The sequence below is a fragment of the Scomber japonicus genome, chromosome 22, assembly GCF_027409825.1.
Source record: "Scomber japonicus isolate fScoJap1 chromosome 22, fScoJap1.pri, whole genome shotgun sequence".
Taxonomy (NCBI): domain Eukaryota; kingdom Metazoa; phylum Chordata; class Actinopteri; order Scombriformes; family Scombridae; genus Scomber; species Scomber japonicus.
The window spans coordinates 23,817,905-23,843,203 of NC_070599.1; the positions used below are offsets into that span (position 1 = coordinate 23,817,905).

Here is a 25,299-nt window from a genome sequence, read left to right on the forward strand (position 1 = left end):
ATCATATACGAGAGTCACTGCTCTAAAAAAATACCAACGTGTTCACACTGGAGAGAGGCCGTACAGTTGTGATCAGTGTGGGAAAACATTCAGGTTACGCATGTCTCTAATAATCCACCAAACCTATCACACTGGAGAGAGGCCATACAGTTGTAATCAGTGTGGGAAGACTTTCCCTTTACAAGGTTCTCTTAAAGGCCACCAACGCATTCACACTGGAGAAAAGGCATACTGGTGCGTGCAGTGTGGGAAAACTTTCATCACAAATAGCAGTCTTAAAGGCCACCAACGTATTCACACTGGAGAAAAGGCATACTGGTGCGTGCAGTGTGGGAAAACTTTCATCACAAATAGCAGTCTTAAAGGCCACCAACGTATTCACACTGGAGAGAAGCCGTACTGGTGTGAGCCACTCACATAAACTGAACTGGACAGATAGCACTAACGCACCTTATATGAAGTTGGAGTGCAGCGGGCACAAACTCATCAAGAAGGCCAGCTCTCTCCTGGGATGCCCCCTCGACCCAGTGGAGGAGGTGGGAGCTTTTTTTTTTTTTGCCCGAGGTCACTGAGGACAGCACTAAATATTGTCAGAGAGTTACACTGTCTCTCCTTGAGACAGTGAATGCAGCTGTCTTCTCTGTTTGGAGAAAACATGAGTCATACTGATAACGGTTTGGCAGCGATGCTGTAGTAACCAAGGTCGAAAATGTGACTCTCTGAGTAGTGAAGAGGTGTCTGCAACCAGGGACTCGGATAACTCTCAGGTATCGCTGACCCTGAGAGAGTAGTCTTAATCTCTGTGGAGTTATTTTCTTGTTTTTACAACAACGAATCAATACGCTAATTGTATATTTAGTAGATGTATTGGGTTTGTACATATGTGGGCATAGAAGATTTATGGCATTATCTGTGAAGGCTTAATTTAATCAGACACTTAAAACATGAGTGATTTGCTTTCTTTGGTCACAATTTCTCCAGCAGTCAATGTCAATGTATATTGTACATTTGGATTGTTTTTGATTTTTGGTGTGATACTCCCTTGAATGTTTTATGTATTGCTTTATACTCTTTTAACTCTTTTAAACACCTACCAATAAGTTCCACTTTGACCTGATTGTATCCTGTTTCAATATTATCCTTGAATATTTTCTTTATTGTTGGTGTTTTTAAAATCCCTCAAGACAAGTAGTAGAAATTAGTATTACATGTTGTTGGAAAATCAAAAGTTGGTCTTGAGAGAGGGAGGAGATTTCATATTGTTTAAATACACACATTTTTGTACAGTGTCTTCTCAAACCCATTGCTAATGTTGCATTCGGTTGTTCACACATACAGAAATAGTTGTGGAGATGGCCTTGGCTAATGAACAAGGGCATCTTGACCTGTTGCACCATCAGCTTTCCCTCCTAACCTGACAGGTCTGTTTTTTCTCTATAAGAATGTAGATTTTTGGAGTTTGTGTTTCCATATATGCACTGTGCCAAAGACTTGTGTGATGCATCAGATATTGTTACTTGTGTGCTAAATAAACTACATATATTCAAATAAGATCAATAGAGCCTTGTGAATTGTTCTACATCTGTCTTCATCCCTCTGAAACTGTTCAAAAGTCTCAAACTTGAATGTCATTTAGAGCATGAGTGGGCTCTAATGTCAGTGCACAGATATAGATAAGGGATGTTGTATAAAGGCTGATTGTGTTCTCCTTTAGTACGTTTGTTTGAAATGATCCTGCCAACTTGTTTTAGACGACTGATTGTTTATAGCCCTGAACTTCTGTCTAAAGGCTATGCATTCAAATTGAATGTGTGTATCTGACTTCCTAACAGGCCATGATGCACTGTTTTGGAGCTGTTCAGTATACTTACATGAGATACTGTAAATTGAAACCTGTAAGTAAGGAAAACTGTTTAAATTGAAAGGAGAGAGTGATTATCATTGCTAATTTGTGTACTTTTTGTTTATTATTACTAGTCTTGGTATGCAAAAAGAAAATGTAGCCTAAAACAAAAAAGTATTAAGATCTATATATATCTATATATATATTGGGGTGATTTAGTAATCAGGCAGAGAGTCTAACTCCATAATGTGTCTTTGCTTAGAGACTTGAGGAAACAGACTACCTACAGGTTTGTTCGTGGGGCTGGGCATATAGACACTCTGTTACATTGCTGGCCAACAGTGGCAGTTTCATAATGAGGCCACAAGGTGGCATCAAAGCCAATTTATTACAATTCTCTTTCTCAATTACTCTTTCATGCCTCAATTTTCACTCCTCTTGATGTTCAAATCTACATTTAATGAGTGTCATGTCCCAGAGGGTTAAAAATTAGGCTCATAGACTTCAAGAAGTAAAGTGTATTTAATACTCAGTGTTCATGACTTCATGATGATTTAGTACCAAGGACGTCAGTCAGGTTGTACAAAACGTGTGAGATGCAGGAGATAATATTAGAACTACCAACTTAAAACTGTGGTGAATTCACATAAAAAGATAACTTACCAAAGTTATGCGTATGTGTGGTCGTGAGCATTTTCAAAGAGTGCAAGTTAACAGTCTATTTCGCGGGACGCGAGAATGCGGTTTCAATGGCAGCCGTCGAGGCTTCCGTACCGTGTGTGTGGTAAACTGGGTCGGAAGGACAGAGACAGTCTGCTGGATTTTACTGTCCAGGATCACAACAAGAGAGGAATGGACGAGAACCAGGACCCAGAGCACTGCACTGATAACACCGTTAAAATGGAAGAATCAGACCCAGTAGCTGTTACCACCGATAAACAGGTCAGTGTTCATGACTTCATGATAAAACCAGCTTCATAAAGACACGAGGACGAGTCACAGAGCGTAAATATGTTTTGAACAATAAGACTTTGGTCACTCTGCAGACTGTGGTTTCGCTGCTTTTTTTATAAAGTCTATGTGTTCCACAAAGTTGGAAGCTTTTCAGTTTGTATCTTTATGTGGTTGTAGTGGAAAAGTACTCGAAAGCATGGCCTGTTTCCCACACGAAATGTGTAGCTACCTTGTCAGACTATTTTTTCCTCCTGTTTCTCCGGCTTCATAACGACACTGAAGACACGAGGACGAGTCACGGAGCGTTGATATGTTTTGAACAGTGATATGTTAGAAATCTGACCAGCCTGACCAGCTTGTTGACCAGCCTTACCATCTTTGCTGGTCTAAGCTGCTTCGGTTAGCTTGTCAAAACCCCTCTCTTTGAACTGGTCTCTTTTTCTCGGGTCTCCAAAACACACACAAGTTGAGTCTGTGACACATAACTTGTTTTTGGGGGAACGAAAGGAGGTTGTCACTGATTGGATAATGCGGTTCAACTCATCCAAACATTCCTTAAACCACCAAATAAAAAACAAGCCCTAATATTCATGTAGACATTACCTGTGGGTCTTCAGCACCCTGCAAATTGAAATTGTAGCAGTGAAACAGCAGCCACAGCACTGGTGAAGTCATCATGAGGTCCCTTGTTGATGTTCCACAGGCAGCATTCATCCCCTCTGCTTTATTATGTCACCTGAAACAAAACCAGATATCCTCATCATGCCGTACTGATCAGAAAATGAATCAAGAATCACTTTTTAAGAAACCAGATTAGAAAGAGTAGTATTGTGGTGTTTGCTAAATATTGGCTAGCTACAGAGTGAATGAAGAGAAGGAGCACTGACACTGAAAGCCTGGAGAATCAGATCAGTAAAACATTTTCTGATTGTTTCACCGCCTGATTTGGTGTAAATACGTCCTTATCAAGCCCATGAATCAAGATGGTTACTGTGTGAAACTTCTTTTTTTTTTAAACCCACATATAAATAGTTTCATCAGAATACTGACATGCTCATTTCATCTTTCAGTTGATGGGAGTTAATGGCTCTGTGAACTCACACACACATAATGTTACAGGGAGAAAACTATTAAGAGCTCAGCTATTAATTTGAGATTAATTACTTCTACTTTTGTCCAAATTCATGACACAATACTGTATCTGGTTGCTAAAAACTGTCATTGTGCTGACGTTAAGGCCACACTTTACCTTTTATCCTCAGTTTGCAAACCAAACCATACGAAACAAGGGTCCAAATATTAACTGAAAATTAAAATACATATGTTTTCTTTTCATTAATCTTAATTCTGATTTTTTTCCAAAATATTAGGTAAGACTAATAATGCTTTCCCCGAATTAATCTGACCAACGTTTGCACTATATATTTCATTATATTTCTTTAAGGAGGTGAAAGGAATAAAACATTTTGATAGTTCTGTGTAGGCTCAGATAAGAGAACAATGAGCATGCCACTGAGGTAGAAAATTTGTGTCATTTAGTAATGTCATAAGTGCTTGAGCTAAAAGGAGAAAGTTAAGGCAAGATCTGTATCCAGCCTGACATTTCCAGTAGAACATCAAAACCAACAAATATTTTAATTTTGGAAACTGACTGATGACTTTATTGATTTTAATGCAGCTTTGCTCCTCTCTCATTTCATATCTGAGCATACGCTATGTGTCGCTGCAACAGCGGTGCACTTTTACACATTGCGCTACAACATCTGCTGCTGTCAGTTTGGTCTGTAAATACTTAAACATCATCACAGCAACTTGTGCCCCAAAATAATTCTGAGCAACACGTTGAATCACAACCCACCTCTAAACTTTTCAGATTTTCCTTTTTCATTCTGTGTACAACGTACAGCAGCAGCATCAATGATCACATTTCTTCAGCTGTAAATGCAGCTGGAGTACGCAGTGCGTGCTTGACACCGCTGTTTACAGGTTTTTAGTTCATTGTGTGGAGGCTCACATTGTTGTTGTTATAGTTAGTGATGTTTTATGCTCCTCACATATTGCAGCGGTTTTATCTAGTGTGTCATTAGTATTCCATTATTGTAAAATCCAAATCTCTTTCAAACTTTGGATTTCAGACTTGAAGGTGTATTATAAATCATGTTGGTGTTGTCAGCAGAGCGATATCTTAACATTACAGTGACGAGTCTTGTGAGAGTTTTATGGTAGAAAGAGAGAGCTGTAGACACTGAGCAGAAAGAGCTTTCAGCAGCATAGCAACTATATGTGTTAATAAAGTTCAAGTGCTTTGTTCTGTTGCTACCTGTATAACGTGCCTCTGGCTCAGTCAAACATTAAACACCTTCTGACTAGGAATCAAACTGCATTTAGTGTGTGAACTGTTCATAGCTGACTGTTACCATACTGTTTAACTGGGGCAGATCACAACTGAAGGTCAGCAGAAGTCTAGAACTCCTTCATGTGTGTGGTTTTGGTCAAGCCCCAAACGCTCTGGATCCTAAATTTTCTATTATGTTATGAGGTTGTTGACTGATATTAAAGAAAAGTCAGCTGGTTGATTAAACTTCAGTTCGTCTTGAACTGGGATTTGATGTAAGATCTTGGTGTTATTTGTGGATTTGATCACTTGCATCACTATATCATCTCACTTATTCTCTCTTTACGTTTGTCTTTTGTTATAGAAACGTAAAAGAAGAAAGGGACTCAAACATCACTGCTGTCAAGACTGTGACGAAGCCTTCACAAAATCAGCATATTTAAAGATCCATCAACGCATTCACACTGGAGAGAAGCCATACAGCTGTGACCAGTGTGGGAAAACCTTCACTACAAATGGCCAGCTTAAAATCCACCAATACATACACACTGGAGAGAAGCCATACAGCTGTGACCAATGTGGGAAAACTTTCGCTACAAATGGTGATCTTAAAATCCACCAATACATACACTCTGGAGAGAAGCCATACAGCTGTGACCAATGTGGGAAAACCTTCGCTACAAATGGCCAGTTTAAAATCCATCAACGCATTCACACTGGAGAGAAGCCGTACAGCTGTGACCAATGTGGGAAAACTTTCTCTACAGGTGGTATTCTAAAAGCCCATCGACGCATTCACACTGGAGAGAAGCTGTACAGCTGTGACCAATGTGGGAAAACCTTTGCTACAAATGGCAATCTTAAAACCCACCAATACATTCACAATGGAGAGAAGCCGTACAGCTGTGACCAATGTGGGAAAACCTTCGCTACAAATAGCCATCTTAAAACCCACCAATACATTCACAATGGAGAGAAGCCGTACAGCTGTGACCAATGTGGGAAAACCTTTACTTCAAATAGCCATCTTAAAACCCACCAATACATACACACTGGAGAGACGCCATACAGCTGTGACCAGTGTGGGAAAACTTTCGCTACAAATGGTGATCTTAAAATCCACCAATACATACACACTGGAGAGAAGCCATACAGCTGTGACCAGTGTGGGAAAACTTTCGCTACAAATGGCCGGCTTAAAAGCCACCAACACATTCACACTGGAGAAAAGCCGTACAGCTGTGACCACTGTGGGGAAACCTTCGCTTCAAATAGCCTACTTAAAAGCCACCAACACATTCACACTGGAGAAAAGCCGTACAGCTGTGACCAATGTGGGAAAACCTTTGCTTCAAATGGCAATCTTAAAACCCACCAATACATTCATACTGGAGAAAAGCGGTACAGCTGTGACCAATGTGGGAAAACCTTCGCTACAAATGGCCAGCTTAAAAGCCACCAACACATTCACACTGGAGAAAAGCCGTACAGCTGTGACCAATGTGGGAAAACCTTCTCTCATAATGGCAATCTTAAAATCCATCAACGAATTCACACTGGAGAAAAGCCGTACAGCTGTGACCAATGTGGGAAAACCTTCGCTACAAATGGCCAGCTTAAAAGCCACCAACACATTCACACTGGAGAAAAGCCGTACAGCTGTGACCACTGTGGGGAAACCTTCGCTTCAAATAGCCTACTTAAAAGCCACCAACACATTCACACTGGAGAAAAGCCGTACAGCTGTGACCAATGTGGGAAAATCTTCGCTTCAAATAGCCAGCTTAAAAGCCACCAACACATTCACACTGGAGAAAAGCCGTACAGCTGTGACCAATGTGGGAAAACCTTCTCTAAAAATTGCAATCTTAAAATCCACCAACACATTCACACTGGAGAAAAGCCGTACAGCTGTGACCAATGTGGGAAAACATTCGCTACAAATGGCCAGCTTAAAAGCCACCAATACATACACACTGGAGAAAAGCTGTACAGCTGTGACCAATGTGGGAAAACGTTCTCTACAGGCGGTGCTCTAAAAGCCCATCTACGCATTCACACTGGAGAGAAGCCGTACTGGTGTGACCAATGTGGGGAAACTTTCACTCAAGACAGTACTTTAAGAAGCCACCAGCGTATTCACACTGGAGAGAAGCCGTACAGCTGTAAGCAATGTGGAATATGTTTCGCTGACGCCAGGTCCCTAAAAAGACATCAACGTATTCATACGGTCGAGAATCCGTACTGGTGTGAGCCACTCACATAAACTGAACTGGACAGATAGCACTAACATACTTCATATGAAGAGTCAGAGCAGACTCTACCTGCTCAGGAGACTGAGGTCTTTTGGAGTGCAGGGGGCGCTCCTGAAGACCTTCTTTGACACTGTTGTGGCATCAGCCATCTTTTATGGGGTGGTCAGCTGGAGCAGCAGCAGCACCTCGGTGGCGGACAGGAAGAGACTGGATAAACTCATTAAGAAGGCCAGGTCGAAAGTGTTACTGTCTCCGAGTAGTGAAGAGGTGTCTGCAACCAGGAACTCGGATAACTCTTGGGTATCGCTGACCCTGAGAGAGTAGTCTTAATCTCTGTGTAGTTATGTTTTCTTGTTTTTACAACAACGAATCAATACACTAATTGTATATTTAGTAGATGTATTGGGTTTGTACATATGTGGGCATAGAGGATTTATGGCATTATCTGTGAAGGCTTAATTTAATCAGACACTTAAAACATGAGTGATTTGCTTTCTTTGGTCACAACTTCTCCAGCAGTCAATGTCAATGTATATTGTACATTTGGATTGTTTTTGTTTTTTGGTGTGATACTCCCTTGAATGTTTTATGTATTGCTTTATACTCTTTTAACTCTTTTAAACACCTACCTATAAGTTCCACTTTGACCTGATTGTATCCTGTTTCAATATTATCCTTGAATATTTTCTTAATTGTTGGTGTTTTTAAAATCCCTCAAGACAAGTAGTAGAAATTAGTATTACATGTTGTTGGAAAATCAAAAGTTGGTCTTGAGAGAGGGAGGAGATGTGATATTGTTTAAATACACACATTTTCGTACAGTGTCTTCTCAAACCCATTGCTAATGTTGCATTCGGTTGTTCACACATACAGAAATAGTTGTGGAGATGGCCTTGGCTAATGAACAAGGGCATCTTGACCTGTTGCACCATCAGCTTTCCCTCCTAACCTGACAGGTCTGGTTTTTCTCTATAAGAATGTAGATTTTTGGAGTTTGTGTTTCCATATATGCACTGTGCCAAAGACTTGTGTGATGCATCAGATATTGTTACTTGTGTTCTAAATAAACTACATATATTCAAATAAGATCAATAGAGCCTTGTGAATTATTCTACATACAGTCCATGATGCACTGTTTTGGAGCTGTTCAGTATACACTTACATGAGATACTGTAAATTGAAACCTGTAAGTAAGGAAAACTGTTTAAATTTAAAGGAGAGAGTGATTATCATTGCTAATTTGTGTACTTTTTGTTTATTATTACTAGTCTTGGTGTGAAGAAAATGTAGCCTAAAACAAAAAAGTATTAAGATCTCTCATCATAAACTTTTGTAAAAAAGATTAAATGCATATTGTATTCTCTGATCTCCTTTATTTTTGTAATATTTATTGGGGTGATTTAGTAATCAGGCAGAGAGTCTAACTCCATAATGTGTCTTTGCTTAGAGACTTGAGGAAACAGACTAGGTTTGTTCGTGGGGCTAGGCATATAGACACTCTGTTACATTGCTGGCCAACAGTGGCAGTTCCATAATAAAGCCACAAGGTGGCATCAAGGCCAATTTATTAAAATTCTCTTTCTCAATTTCTCTTTCATGCCTCAATGTTCACTCCTCTTGATGTTCAGATCTACATTTAATGAGTGTCATGTCCCAGAGGGTTAAAAATTAGGCTAATAGACTTCTAGAAGTGAAGTGTATTTAATACTCAGTGTTCATGACTTGACGATGATTTAGTACCAAGGACGTCAGTCAGGTTGTACAAAACGTGTGAGATGCAGGAGATAATATTAGAACTACCAACTTAAAACTGTGGTGAATTCACATAAAAAGACAACTTACCAAAGTTATGCGTGTGTGTGGTCGTGAGCATTTTCAAAGAGTGCAAGTTAACAGTCTATTTCGCGGGACGCGAGAATGCGGTTTCAATGGCAGCCGTCGAGGCTTCCGTACTGTGTGTGTGGTAAACTGGGTCGGAAGGACAGAGACAGTCTGCTGGATTTCACTGTTCAGGATCACAACTAGAGAGGAATGGAGGAGAACCAGGACCCAGAGCACTGCACTGATAACACCGTTAAAATGGAAGAATCAGACCCAGTAGCTGTTACCACCGATAAACAGGTCAGTGTTCATCACTTCATGATAAAACCAGCTTCATAACGACACTAAAGACACGAGGACGAGTCACGGAGCGTAAATATGTTTTGAACAGTGATGTTTTGTGTGTGTCTAAATGATGAACAGTAAGACTTTGGTCACTCTGCTCCAGGCTGACGTGGTTTCGCTGCTTTTCTGATAAAATTTCAACAAAGTTGGAAGTTGGAAGCTTTTCAGTTTGTATCTTTATGTGGTTGTAGTAGAAAAGTACTCGTTTTTCTTTTTCTAACACAGCTCGCATTTGATACACAACACGTATGCAAGTGTGTGAAAGCCTGTTTCCCACACGAAATGTGTTACTTCTTTATCTGACCTTTTTTCTTACAATGTATAAATATCACTGCGCATGCTCGACTCTACACACTACCATGAGAAACGTGAACCCTGGGACCATTAGCTGGAGGGCCCCCATCGGAGCATCAGCTCCCCCTGCACTGTTTGGTACAGTTGGCTCTGATGCACATATAACGACATTTTAGTCAGGTTGACGTTTTTTAACCATATTTAAATAATTACCTTATAGACCTGCGAGACTATAATGGTCCGTTGTGCATTGTAGTGTTCGCATTTCCATTAGTCAGTTGAGAATGCAATCACCAAATTTTAGTAATCTGAATAAATCTACCTACTAAAGTCACTCATAGTTTCACCATGTATAACTCTATAATAGCCCTACATTATACAGATGCATTGTGGGACACAGTTCTGACAACAACAACAACAACACATATGAATAAATATGACCCTAACTAACTAGTTTATTTCTCTATTATCCTTATGTAGCATGACTCATTTCTCTTCTTACCAGAATATTGTATTTAGATGGGTAGCATGTCATAGCCTATATTAACCATATTTCTTCTGTATTTATTCATACAAGTTGCTGTTAGCACTGTTTCCCACAATGCATATATGTGAAGTTGTAGAGCCATTACAAAGTGACATGATAATGAGGTCTCCGAGATCGAGTGCTTATTGTGTTATCAACTACGGTGATATTAAGTCGAGACTCACGCTATTCAACAGTTGGAATATGTAATATAACAGCAAGTGATAAATGATGAAGTAACTTTGTTGGGCACTCATTCTGTCAAATAATGTTAACAGTCAGTTGTGTGTAATGTGCTTTGCGTTGCACAGAAAAAAGAATATGCCTAAAATACTAATAATGGTAATAATAATAATAATAATATGCTGACACAACAATTAGTTGGCAGCCTCCTTTGGGCCCAATCCGACTCTATCTTTGTGCGATCCAGTTTCAGTTTTTCACTGAATTTGTTTCTCACATTTTCTTAAGTTTCAGACACATTTTCTTTCCCCAAATTCTTGAATGCCATGCACAACAACTTTAAACATCTAGGCTGGTCTCTCAGATAGTCTGTCTTGTCTGAGGTTGAGATCTAACGTGCAAGCTGTGTCCAAATCTGTCCTGGTGTCATTACAGGTCTTAGACCAAGTTAAATCATCCGACTCCTTTTGAGTCATTTGGAGACTAGGGATGGGAATTAATAAGATTTTATTGAAACCAATTCCATTATTATTTATCGATTCCCTTATAGATACCTGATTAAGGTTTTTCTGTGGAAAAAATGTGGTTTACAGTGAAAACGCAACTGTTGTGTTATCTTTATCAAATACTTCGCATGATGATGAAATATTATTGTTATATAAGATAAATGATACACAGGCGAAAGTTGACTGCATTGATTAACGAATGAATCCATTTGAAAGCATCTTACTGTCTCCTGCCTGAATGAAAAGAACTAAATGAGGGGGCAGGACAGCTGTTCACTTGGGGGAAGGTCATGGCTGTCCAACATGCTGAGCATGGGTTAGGGTTGTTTAGATCAAAGGGACTGAGTACTAAATATTTTCTTCACCTCAGAGTTGGTTTAAGTTGTTTAATTCTTCAGTTTGTGTCGGTCAGCTGGTCTCGTTTGCCAGTGCTGGAGTTCCCTAGGTAAGCAGGTTTGCAGGTTCTTCTAAGAAGATTTGGAGCTTTCCTTCCACTGCATGCTAGTTGAAGCACTGTCACTGGACTCTGGTCCTTTCCTTTTGTTAACAGTTGATGTTAGTGCAGGGTATCAGTGAATTGAATGCCTTCATCATCATTGAACATGACAGTACAACGAGGGTGCTACTCGACTTTGGTACACACATACAATAAACAAATAGATACAACAATATACAATGAATACAACAAATGTACAATAAATGAAACAATTTAAAATGCAGAACAGGTGTTCATGTGCAAGAGGGCAGCAGGTGGGGAGGCTTTATTATCTGTGTTTGTTTAATGAGGTTATAGCGTATGGATAGAAACTGTTTATGAATCTGGTGGTTCTGGATTTGATGGACCTATATCGCCTACCAGAGGGTAACAGTTCAAACATGGTGGCTGGGGCTATTGTCCTTAATGATGATTTCAGCTCTGATTCTCTGGAGAGATTTTTTGTCTGCAGCAGAGCATCCAGCAAACCACACAGAAATGCAGTATGACAGGATGCTCTCGATTGTTGATCTGTAGAAGTAGACCAGCAGCTTTTCACTCAGTTTGTTTTTCCTGAGTATTCTCAGAAAGTGGAGGTGCTGTTGTGCCTTTTTAACAGTCGCAGAGGTGTTTAGTGACCATGACAGACAGTCTGATGTGGATGCCAAGGAATTTGAATGAGCAAGCTCTCTCCACACACACACATCATTTATGAAGATAGGCTGGTGGTGTGTGTTGAGTTTCCTAAAGTCGATTATAAGTTCTTTTGTTTTTGTAGTGTTGAGGATGAGCTTGTTAGCAGAGCACCACTTGGACAGGTTCTTGACTTCCTGCGAATGAATAGAGGAGGGGACTCAGGGCACACAGCCCTGAGGTGAGCCGATGCTGAGTGTGATTGTGGAGGAAAGGTGAGGGCCGACTCTGACAGACTGTGGACGGTTAGTCAAGAAGTCTTTAATCCAGCTGCAGGTGGGTGGGAGGAGGCGAAGGTTCAGCAGTTTATTTATCAGGATGTCTGGGATGATGGTGTTAAAGGCGAATGAGTAATCCACAAAAAGCATCCTGACGTAGCTGTTCCTGCGTTTGAGGTGGTTCAAGGCAGTATGGAGAGTAATGGATATAGGTCAAGCTTAAAAAACTCTTGATTCTAAATTTCCAATAATGTAATGAGGTTGTTGACTGATGAGCTGGTTTGTAATGCTTTACTTTAACTTGAACACTGTGATTTGATGAATTATCTCAGTGTTATTTATGGTTCTAATCACATGCTCCACCAGGTCATTTCACTTATTTATTCTCTCTCTTTTTCTTTTTTTGTCTTTTGCTATAGAAACTTAAAAGAAGAAAGGGACTCCAACATCACTGCTGTCAACACTGTGACAAAACCTTCACAACAGCAGAATACTTACAGATTCATCAGAGAGTTCACACTGGAGACAAGCTGTACTGCTGTGACCAATGTGGGAAAACTTTCACTCGAAACATGACTCTAAAAGTCCACCAACGCATTCACACTGGGGAGAAGCCATACTGGTGTGACCAATGTGGGAAAACCTTTCCTTACGGCAGTTCCTTAAGATATCACAAACACATTCACGCTGGAGAGAAGCTGTACAACTGTGACCAATGTGGGAAAACTTTCAGTCAAAGCATGACTCTAAAGGTCCACCAACGCATTCACACTGGAGAGAAGCCGTACTGGTGTGAGCTATGTGGGAAAACTTTTGTTTACGGCAGTTCCTTAAGGAGTCACAAACGCATTCACAGTGGAGAGAAGCCGTACAGCTGTGACCAATGTGGGAAAACCTTCAATCGAAAGATGACTCTAAAAGTCCACCAACGCGTTCACACTGGACAGAAGCCATACAGCTGTGACCAATGTGGGAAAACTTTTGCTACAAATGACCAGCGTAAAGTCCACCAATACATTCACACTGGAGAAAAGCTGTACAGCTGTGACCAATGTGGGAAAACCTTTGCTACAAATGGCCAACGTAAAAGCCACCAACACATTCACACTGGAGAAAAGCCGTACAGCTGTGACCAATGTGGGAAAACCTATACTACAAATGGCCAGCTTAAAAGACACCAACACATTCACACTGGGGAGAATCCGTACAGCTATGACCAAGGTGGCAAAAATGTCCCTTCTGTCAAGGCCCTAAAAAGACATCAACTTATTCACCCAGGAGAGAAGCCGTACTGGTGTGAGCCACTCAACTAATCAAGTGAGTGATCTAAAAGGCACCAACTCAGTCATTCAGCATTGTGTTAGCAGTGTCCCCCTTTGTCCTCTTCATGCCTTTTAATAAGTGTTGTTCTATCCTGAGCTTCTCTGCAATCTGAGGGCTGTCAACTGTAACTTTACAATTAGGAAGTATGCCATCAGCAACCCCAGAAGACTACTATCTAAATAAAGGCAAAAAGCCCAAAAGCACAGGCGGAATCACGCGGCTCGGCGATGCACAGCAACCAAAAATATGACAGGTCCGCTGTCTTACATCTGCCCTGTTCAAGTCACAAGAAATGGAGGGACAGAAGTAAAGGAAAGGTGGAGCATGGAGGGAGAGGGACAGAAAACACAAACCCCTTGCCACTGATGCAGCTAAATATTGTAAAATAAGTGACATGTTCACCAGGAGGGCAGGTCAGTCAAGATGGTTATAGTTTTCGTCTATCATTCAATCAAATCCTTTACATTAGTATTTTCAGAGTCTTCTTTCATGGGGATTGTGTTGTTAAATTACTTAAGTTACTCTCCACCACTGCCTGTCTGTGTCTCAGCTGTACACGGAAGACTCAGCTCGGCCCCCCCTGAGAGAGAAGAGGAACAGTTAACGTTAGCAGACAGAAAACTGTAAAGTGCTGTACTGTATATTTTTGTTTGTTTTTTGGCTGGATAAAGAATCTTGTGTATATTATCCTTGAGTACTCCCTTTAGCATATCCAATTGTTGTTTTATGTACTACTTTCTGTTTCACTTTAACCCTATTTGTATCTTGTTTCAATATTATCCTTGAATATTTTCTTTACTGTTACTGTTTTTAAGCTCCATCATAATTATTACATGATGTTGGACCGTATCACAAAATCAAATGTGAGCCCAGAGAGAGGGAGGAGATGTGATATTGTTTAAATACACACATTTTCTTACAGTTTCTTCTCAAACACATGACTAATGTTGCGTTCGGTTGTTCACACATACAGAAATAGTTGTGTAGATGGCCTCAGCTGGTGAACAGATGTCTTTATATTTTGATAAGTAGGCATCTTGACCTGTTGGAACTTCAGTTTTCCCTCCTAACTTGACACGTCTGGTTCTTCTCTATAAGAATGTATGAAACTTATACTTGTTAGGTTTTTGGTGTCTTTACATGTCAAATACACTCTGCCAAAGACTTGTGTGATGCATCAGATATTGTTACTTGTGTTCTAAATAAACTTTATATATTCAAATAAGACCAACGGAGCCTTGTGAATTTGTCTTCATCACTGAAGTGATCACCACTCAAAGTACAGCCGCGAAACTAGTTCATTTCACCAATATTTAGTTATGATACATCAGTGCTATTCCCCTCCGAGCCCGTGGTGGCATGTTATCAACACCCGGGGTCTGTGGACGTACTAACCTCTGATCTGGACGATGTCATTTCCGGACGTCGCGCGCAGCCACAACACGGCGGTCGGTTTGTTTAGCTGCAATTTGGCACAACTATGGTTCGTTTCTGTGTATTTCCAAATTGTCCGAACAAAATGACCACTTGGACGACGCTCAGCTTCCACAGGCTTCCTCTCCGCAACCTGGACTTACTGAAGCTCTGGCTAGTTGCGCTGAAAATGGACCCGAATACTCAAGTGGAAACATTAAGAGTTGCGGATCATCGGGTTTGCAGTACTCACTTCACGCCAGATGACTTTTTTCCTCCAAAGCCAATGAGAGAAGGCCAGAAAATTCAGCGTCTGAACCTCAGGAAGACTGCTATCCCGATGGTCGCAGAAGGCACAACAGACACAACGGAGGTAATGCATTTCTAGTGCAGGTTTGGGTAATGATTTTATTAGGCTATAACCTGTGCACATGGATCGGTGTAATATAGATAAATAGATAGATAGACTTTATACATCCCAAGCTTGGAAATGACAGTGCAACAACAGCGTTACACATAGTGACAATAACAACATAAAGAATAAAAAGAACAATCTATAGATAATAAAATAGCAATTTCAAATGGGAACATAGACACACACCCGTACCTACATGTAGGCTACAAATAGAAACCCTATCAACAGTGTATTCAACTAAAAGCTGTTTTTCATGATGCTGTGTAACATGCTTATGTTATTTTTTAGGTAAGTGCCAGTGGTGAGGTATATTTTCTGGAACCAGACTTTGAAACACACCCGCAATCCACTCCAATCAAAAGCCAACACAGAGCAGATGAGGAACCATCTGGATCGTCTTGGCCTCATTTATCCTCTGCATTGACTCTAGTGGTCACGAGTCCAAGACGCACAAGACGATCCCGATCTGGGAAATACATTGCTTTGGCTCCTACATGGTCACACTCAGTGGTAAGCACAGCAGCATAAATGTCTTTTATGGATATTAGCAGAGCATCTATACGTCTATTGACACATCCAGACGCTAATCTCCTGGCCTCAAGTCCCACTCTGAGCAACAGAGGCATTCCTCCTCTGTAGTCATCGATGAACATTGTCCACAAGAACCACCAGTTACCTTCTACTCGCGGACGCGCAGCCGTTTGTTGTTCTTTGGCCAGCATCCACATCCTTCTTTCAACAAGCTCCTCATCCGTATACTCTGGCTCAAAACGGTGAGGACGTCCGTCATAAACAAAGTCATCGTCCACCACCTCAGAGTCGAAAAAATATTCAGCCACGTTGCAAAAAAATAGCACTCGCAAACTAGAGGTAAACGAGCCGACCACCGCAGAGTGAGCCGTGTTGTCTTATCATCCAGATCAGAGGGGTATTGCACAAAAGTAGAATAAAGAAATCCAGGATAACTGAGCAAGCGCAGCTTGATCTAGTCTGACCGGCGCATCTTGGCTTATTCGGTTGCACGTTTGCTGAGCCAGGATGAAAAGGTGCGGCTATGTCAAGCCAGGTGTAGATAGTTGGGATAAATGCGTGTTCACGGCATTCTCAAATAGACCCATGGCATCGATCACAGAATCACAGATTGGAAAATGGAAAGGTGTTGCGCGTCATTCTTCACGGCCGCTGAACAACAGCTCCTGATGGAGTTTCATGATGAGGTTAAAGAAATTATAAGAAAAAAAGGCAACACAAGCACAAAGCACTGTAATCAAAGAAAGGGAGAAAGCCTGGCAGACAATCGCGGACCGGCTCAATGCATAAGTAGTGCAATTAATGTACAATTAATAGGTTAATAGGTTCCCCCCTCTCTGTCTCCAGTTTTCCTGTCTCTCTCTGCTAACATGTACATCAAAGGCAAAAAGCCCAAAAAATATACTTAAAAAAAAAAAAAAGTACAATTAATACAACAGTGCTCCACTAGAACTGTTAAAATTACAATCATAGGACTAAAGAAGTTACTGTCCAAGCCCACTAATCAACAGTTTTGATTTAAATTAAATTAAACACTTTGGTTTAAATGTGGCAAGTAAAAGTGCATGCTACTCAGGAAATATAATTAAGTGCAAACAATTATTATAATTAGGTGTAGGGCAGGGGGAAGGCACATCTGCAGCTGCAGGATGCACTTCTGCAGATGAGGAGACAGTGTTGCTGGGCTCCAGGCTTGAGGTATCATGTCAATTTTATGGAAATGTCTTGCTCATTTAGTCCATAATGGATATGAAATCAGTGATTTGGTGCTAATAGAAAATAACATGTGTAACAGGACCCAGATGCTGCTCAGCCTCAGAAGCAGCCAAGTAACATTGTGAGTATCGGCTAGTAAATAGTACAAAGTAAATCTACTGTACATTATACACAATAATGATACCACATGAATGTCTATAAAATGACTGTTGCAATTAAACAGTCAACAGACTTTAATGAAACGACAATATAGTCTATTATATCAACATATTTAGAAAGACCATGGAAATGCTGTAAATGCATTAATTTGTCACAAGATTGACAGAACTGCCAGATAAATCCCTGAGAATAATCTTAGCCTGGTTGTTAGCCTGGTCTGGAGCAGGCTAGCTGCAGAGAATAAATCACCATAGTAACTGGGCCAGGTTAAATTTAACCTGCTTTCATGCAACCGACTTGAGGCTAAATTCAGCTAGGATAACTAACATATCCCGGCTTAATCCCTTATCCTGGTTTCGTGCAATACCCCTCGGAGTTCTCTGTGAATCTGAGCCTGAAACTGTGATGCACCTGTTCTGGCATTGTCACTCCACTGCCACCTTCTGGAGAGAAGTAATACGTCATGTCAGGTTTATGTCTGGACTGTTGTTTTTGGTGTCCATGATGTCAAAAGTAAAAAACAGAAAGAGCTGTATGTCATAAATCTAATAATATTATGGAAATGCCATATACACAAAGCTAAATTTAGTCACTTGAACCCCTGTTTTTTGGCATTCCAAAGGGAAACTGAACAAAACATCCAGAGCGTCTGTGACTCAAATAATAAGAAAGCTATCAAAACATATAATATTTGAATAACCCCCCTGGCTGCTGTTAATTTGTTTGTATGTACATTAATAACTGCCTTTGTACTGAAATATTATTGTCAATAAAGATTTCTTTAAGGGAGACAAAAAAGAAGAAAAAAGATATGCGAGAAGCTGCCGGTAATTTCATTGATTTGGGTTTTCTCTCAATAGATACGCGGAACGGATTCAATAATGAAGCGCTGACACCGCGCTGAGTGGATAGATTGATGTATAACTTGTACACATGGTAAAAGTCGGGGGGGGGGGGGGGGGGGGGTTCAAACGGTTCAAACTATAGATTTAAAACTAAACTCTTTATAGTTTATATATAGTTTTAAACTAAACTTAAAACTATGGTGAATTCACGTAAAACGATAACTTACCAACGTTCTGCGTGTGTGTGGTCGTGAGCTGTCATTTTCAAAGAGTGCAATTTTACCATCTATTTCGCGGCGATTTTACAAGCTATTTCGCGGGACGAGTGAGCGCGGTTTCTATGGGAAAGCAGCCGTCGAGGCTTCCGTACTAAAGTGTGTGTGGTAAACTAGGTCGGAAGGAGAGTGAAGGTCTGCTGGATTTTTCTGTCCAAGATCACAACTAGAGAGGAATGGAGGAGAACCAGGACCCAGAGCACTGCACTGATAACACCGTTAAAATGGAAGAATCAGACCCAGTAGCTGTTACCACCGATAAACAGGTCAGTGTTCATGATAAAACCAGCTTCATAACAACGCTAAAGACACGAGGACGAGTCACGGAGCGTAAATATGTTTTGAACAGTAAGACTTTGGTCACTCTGCAGACTGTGGTTTCGCTGCTTTTTTGATCAAGTCTATCTGTTCCACAAAGTTGGAAGCTTTTCAGTACTATTAGTAAAGTACTATTTTCTTTTTCTAGCACTGTAGTGATATGTAATATGTTTGTAGGAACTGCTGTATATGAGCGCAGCGTGCAACCCGGACCTTTGTCCGTGTAACACCCAACCGTATGCAGAGTCCTGTAGCAACAGTAAAGCAAGCGTTCAACTCCTATATACTGTGTCGTCATTGTGCCTATTACCAGACCAATATTACTTCAAGCACAGCTCGCAGTTGATACACAACATGTGTGAAATGTGACGTCAACAGACAAAACCGGCCACTGATAGTTATCACTGGAAGAGTCATGAGCCGTCCCACACAAGAATCAAATCCGGCATTTTTAAATACCGGCAACAGCATTACAGCCATACGACTCAATTTTCTTGCTTTGTGTGACAGAAAACCACATACAGCAGCAAGTACACCACTGCCCCCATGTCCTCCATTGTTTATGTGTTTGTGTCGCGTATAAAACAAAGTCACGGCAGTTTCGCGGAGCCGTGCTATGACGACCCCTCCCACGTTGAGTAGCTACCTTTTGTAATGGAAAAGTCGTTCCTGGAACCGAGTGGAGTCCAGCCGAGTCGTGCTGGAACTGTGTAGTGGAAAAGCGCCATAAAGACACGAGGACGAGTCACGGAGCGTAGATATGTTTTGAACGGTGGTATGTTAGAAAATATGTTTTGTCCAAATGCTGAACAGTAAGACTTTGTTCACTTTGCAGACTGACATGGAAGGTCTGCTGGAGTTTACTGTCCAGGATCGCCACAAGAGAGGAATGGAGAAGAGCCAGGACCCAGAGCACTGCACTGAGTACACCGTTAAAAAGGAAGAATCAGACCCAGTAGCTGTTACCACCATTAAACAGGTCAGTGTTCATGACTTCATGATAAAACCAGCTTCATAAAGACACTAAAGTCACGAGGACGAGTCACGGAGCATAAATATGTTTTGAACAGTAAGACTTTGGTCACTCTGCAGACTGTGGTTTTGCTGCTTTTTTGATAAAGTTGATCTTTGCCACAAAGTTGGAAGCTTTTCAGTTTTTTGTCTTTATTTGGTAGGAGAGAGACGGTCTGCTGGATTTTACTGTCCAGGATCACCTCAACAGAGGAATGGATGAGAACCAGGACCCAGGGCACTACATTGAGTACACTGTTAAAAAGGAAGAATCAGACCCAGTAGCTGTTACCACCGATAAACAGGTCAGTGTTCATGACTTCATGATAAAACCAGCTTCATAACGACACTAAAGACACGAGGATGAGTCACGGAGCGTAAATATGTTTTGAACAGTAAGACTTTGGTCACTCTGCAGACTGAAGTGGTTTCGCTACTTTTTTGATAAAGTCTATCTGTTCCACAAAGTTGGAAGCTTTTTGGTTTGTATCTTTATGTGGTTGAAGTGGAAAAGTACTCGAAAGCATGGCCTGTTTCCCACACGAAATGTGTAGCTTCCTTATCTGACTATTTTTTCCTCCTGTTTCTCCGGCTTCATAACGACACTAAAGACACGAGGACGAGTCACGGAGCGTAGATATGTTTTGAACGGTGGTATGTTAGAAAATATGTTTTGTCCAAATGCTGAACAGTAAGACTTTGTTCACTCTGCAGACTGACATGGAAGGTCTGCTGGAGTTTACTGTCCAGGATCACCACAAGAGAGGAATGGAGGAGAACCAGGACCCAGAGCACTGCACTGAGTACACCGTTAAAAAGGAAGAATCAGACCCAGTAGCTGTTACCACCATTAAACAGGTCAGTGTTCATGACTTCATGATAAAACCAGCTTCATAACGACACTAAAGACACGAGGACGAGTCACGGAGCATAAATATGTTTTGAACAGTGATGTTTTGTGTGTGTCCAAATGATGAACAGTAAGACTTTGGTCACTCTGCAGACTGTGGTTTTGCTGCTTTTTTGATAAAGTTGATCTTTGCCACAAAGTTGGAAGCTTTTCAGTTTTTTGTCTTTATTTGGTAGGAGAGAGACGGTCTGCTGGATTTTACTGTCCAGGATTACCTCAACAGAGGAATGGATGAGAACCAGGACCCAGGGCACTACATTGAGTACACTGTTAAAAAGGAAGAATCAGACCCAGTAGCTGTTACCACCGATAGACAGGTCAGTGTTCATCACTTCATGATAAAACCGGCTTTTGAAATTTGTCTTTATTCTTCTTTATTCCTGAAATGTGATTGGTCGTCTTCACTGGTTGTTTTATTTTGAAAATTGACTGGATGGTCTTCTGTGTCTGACTTCATGTCCAGCTTGATAAACTGGAAGCTTGATGCGGATTTGAAGTGGCTTCCATTGGAAAAAGTCACTTATTTCTAAAGCAGTGGAGTGTAAAGCCAGCTATGAAACGGGTCATGGTGCCTCTGGAGGTGATCACAATCATTGACTACAGTGGCAGTGATCACCTCCAGAGGCTATGTTGGAGCCTTAACCTGGCATTTACAGTGAAATCAAGTCCATTAGTGTGTGTGTGGTAGGGGTCAAGTTTAAAAACTCTTGATACTAAATTGTCAATAATGTAATGAGGTTGTTGATTGATGAGTTCACTTCCCCCTCACAACCCTGCAGCTGGTTCGTAATGCTTTACTTTAACTTGAACACTGTGATTTGATGAATTATCTAAGTATTTATTTATGTTTCTAATCACTTGCTCCATCATCTCATTTATTTATTCTCTCTTTCTTTTCTTTTCTTTGTCTTTGCCATACTTCATCAGAGCGTTCACACTCGAGAGAAGCTGTACACCTGTGGGCTATGTGGGAAAAAATTTGCTGACATCGCTTCCATAAAAGTTCACCATCGCATTCACACTACAGAGAAGCCGTACAGCTGTAACAGATGTGGGAAATCTTTCATTAGACATGCAAATCTTAAAAATCACAGACGCATTCACATTGGAGAGAAGTCGTACAGCTGTGACCAATGTGGGAAAACCTTTGCTACAAATGGCCAGCTTAAAAGTCACCAACCCATTCACAAGAAGCCGTACAGCTGTGACCAATGTGAGAAAGCCTTTGCTACAAATGGCCAGCTTAAAAGCCACCAACACCTTCACACTAAGCCGTACAGCTGTGACCAATGTAGGAAAACCTTCGCTACAAATGACCACCTTAAAAGCCACCAATACATGCACACTGGAAAAAAACCATACAGCTGTGACCAATGCGGGAAGACTTACGCTACAATAAGCCATCTTAAAAACCATCAATTCATTCACACTAAGCCGTACAGCTGTGACCAATGTGGGAAAACTTTCTCTACAGGCGGTGCTCTAAAAGCCCATCGACGCATTCACACTGGAGAGAAGCCGTAGTGGTGTGACCAATGTGGGCAAACTTTCACTCAAGACAGTACTTTAAGAAGCCACCAGCGTATTCACACTGGAGAGAAGCCATACAGCTGTGATCAATGTGGGAAAACTTACACGACAGTCACTGCTCTACCTACTCACACTAGAGAGAAGCTGTACAGCTGTAAGCAATGTGGGATATGTTTCGTTGACACCAGGTCCCTAAAAAGACATCAAAACATTCACACTGGCGAGAAGCTGTACTGGTGTGAGCCACTCACCTAATCAAGTGGGTGATCTGAAAAGGCAACAACTCAGTCACTCAGCAGTGTTGAAAATGTTTTAGACAGGTTAGCAGTGTCCCCCTTTCTCCTCTCCATGCCTTTAATAAGTAGTTTTCTATCCTGAGCTTCTCTTCAATCTGAGGGCTGCCAACTGCAACTTTACAATTAGGAAGTATGCCATCAGCAACCCCAGAAGACCACTTTGTTAGCTCAGTTGGCCGTGATTCACTTTTACTCTGATTTTTACTGACTTTTACTTTTTCACCTTTTAGATTCATGTTTATCTAAGTTGTAAAAAGGACAGGACAGCGCTAAATATTGTCAGAGAGTTACACTGTCTCTCCTTGAGACAGTGAATTAAAGCTGTCTTCTCTGTTTGGAGAAAACACGAGTCATACTGATAACGGTTTGGCAGCGATGCTGTAGTAACCAAGGAGGAAAATGTGACTGTCTCTCTGAGTAGGGAAGAGGTGTCTGCAACCAGGAACTCGGATAACTCCGATATCTCGGGTATCGCTGACCCTGAGAGAGATAGAAAGTGCTCTGAGCAGTAGTCTTAATCTCTAATGTCTAATGTTTCCTTGTTTTTCCTTTCCTTTCCTTGTATGTTGTGTTCACACGTATAGAAATAGTTGTGTAGATGGCCTTGGCTAATGAACAACAGATGTCTTTATTTTTTGATAAGTGGGCATCTTGACCTGTTGGAACATCAGGTCTGGTTCTCCTCTATAAGAATGTATGAAACCTATACTCTTCAGGTTTTTGGTGTCTGTGTTTCCACATATGCACTGTACCAAAGACTTCTGTGATGCATCAGATCTTGTTACTTGTTAGCTGAATAAACTTTATATATTCAAATAAGATCAATGGAGCCTTGTGAATTTGTCTTCATCTGTATTCATCACTGAAGTGATCACCACTCAAAGTACAGTTTCCTCCATCAGAGAACCTGAAGTTTAGCCAGACATTGAAATCATCTTTTTTTAAAACCCCATTTACAAGATATTTTAAGCCATTTGAGATAATTTGGGGAAAACGTAATAAATTCCCTGGAAAAATATCCTGTTGAGCCTAAATCCTATCTTGTATCTAACTGTTCTTAATCATTCTGAAACTGTTCAAATCTCAAACTTGAATGTGACTATGCATTCATATTTAATGTGTGTATGTGACTTCCTAACAGATCATGATGCACTGTTTTGGAGCTGTTCAGTATAATTACATGAGATACTGTAAATTGAAACCTATAAGTAAGGTACAATGTTTGAATTTAAAGGAGAAAGTGATTGTATAGCTATTGTGTATTTACTCATATTTCTACAAAACTGGCAGTTTCATAATAATGCCACAAGGTGGCATCAAAACCAATTTATTACAATTCTCTTCCTCACTTTCTCTTTCATGCCTCAATATTCACTCCTCTTTATGTTCAGATCTACATTTAATGAGTAAAACAGATGATGTATTTATATTTTTTATATTTGAGATAGATTTAGATGACTGTCGAGATCTGTTTTTACTTTGATATTAGATAATCTTTTTCTATTGATCAGAGTAAAAAAAAGTATTTCACAGCTCTCTGTATGGTAAGATCAATAATATCTGCAATAATAAATATTGGTGATCCATAAACATAAATGTTTTAATAGGAAAGACTTTTTTTTTAAAGATTTTTATTTAAGAGTTGTTCGTTGTTCATTTTGAAATGTATTTTTATTTGCAGAGTTTCTACTTTTACAAGTAAAATATTGTCACAGTAAAATAAAAGGACTGACATTAAAACGTGTTATTGTTTCTAATGTTATAAGAATAGATCATTCTTTAACTTCTTGAAATTCACTCTAAAAAAACCCACACACATTACATCCTGCTAATACTTTATATTTTTTATATAATACATGTTTTTACAGGGTGTATATATAATGTGAATTAGTATTCTGATTAATAAAATCTTCCACCTTAGCAACGGTAACTAAGCGGGGTGGGGCTCCGTTCAACTCAGACGGGCTTCAAGAGCTCGCGAGAACACGGAGGTGATATTTGAGACTGAACAGAAACGCAGTGAGAGAAGGTCTGCTGGATTTTACTGTCCAGGTTCACCTCAAGAGAGGAATGGAGGAGAACCAGGACCCAGAGCACTGCACTGATAACACCGTTAAAATGGAAGAATCAGACCCAGGAGCTGTTACCACCGATAAACAGGTCAGTGTTTAAAACCGGCTTCATAACGAGACTAAAGACACGGGGACGAGTCTCGTGGGTGTTAACAGTTTGAACTGGTAAACTGGTGATGTCCTCGCGCGTGAGGCTGTGGTTGCGATGGTGATCTCAGAACCTCAGAGAAGAGAACGGAACCAACGTTCTAGAATGTCGCTCATGTCATTTAAACGTTGACGTTCTGTGTCTGCTTCGGTTAACGTCGCGCCATGTTGGGGAAACAAAAATACAACTAAAAAAAGGGGGAGGTGCTGCTTTCACTTTGGACAGAAGGGAATGTAACGGTTACATTTCTAAACCGAGTACAGCAGGGGTGTCAAACATGAGGCCCGTGGGCCAGAACCGGCCCCGCCGAGGTGTTGAATCCGGCCCACTTTCCTTCCTGTCTTTTTATCCTTCTTTATTTCCAGCCTCTCTTTCTTTTCTTCTTTTCCT

The 25,299-nt window shown here is 40.6% G+C and overlaps 2 protein-coding genes across 3 annotated transcripts; both read left to right on the forward strand.

Moving 5' to 3' along the window:
- Nucleotides 1-2,581: 2,581 nt before the first annotated feature.
- LOC128383570 (zinc finger protein 658B-like) lies at nucleotides 2,582-13,815 on the forward strand. The gene is made up of 4 exons (XM_053343174.1): nucleotides 2,582-2,785; nucleotides 5,497-7,381; nucleotides 7,533-7,687; nucleotides 12,868-13,815. Exons 1-4 carry the CDS (start codon nucleotides 2,582-2,584, stop codon nucleotides 13,759-13,761), a joined length of 3,138 nt encoding a protein of 1,045 aa, XP_053199149.1. The 3' UTR covers nucleotides 13,762-13,815.
- Nucleotides 13,816-19,663: 5,848 nt separating this feature from the next.
- Nucleotides 19,664-22,516, forward strand: LOC128384095 (zinc finger protein 420-like). 2 transcript variants are annotated; one of them, XM_053343675.1, is made up of 5 exons: nucleotides 19,664-19,921; nucleotides 20,118-20,258; nucleotides 20,668-20,811; nucleotides 21,040-21,180; nucleotides 21,791-22,516. In XM_053343675.1, exons 1-5 carry the CDS (start codon nucleotides 19,745-19,747, stop codon nucleotides 22,385-22,387), a joined length of 1,200 nt encoding a protein of 399 aa, XP_053199650.1. In that variant the 5' UTR covers nucleotides 19,664-19,744; the 3' UTR covers nucleotides 22,388-22,516. The 2 variants fall into 2 exon arrangements, with proteins under 2 accessions (XP_053199650.1, XP_053199651.1); XM_053343676.1 differs by lacking the exon at nucleotides 21,040-21,180.
- Nucleotides 22,517-25,299: the final 2,783 nt, after the last annotated feature.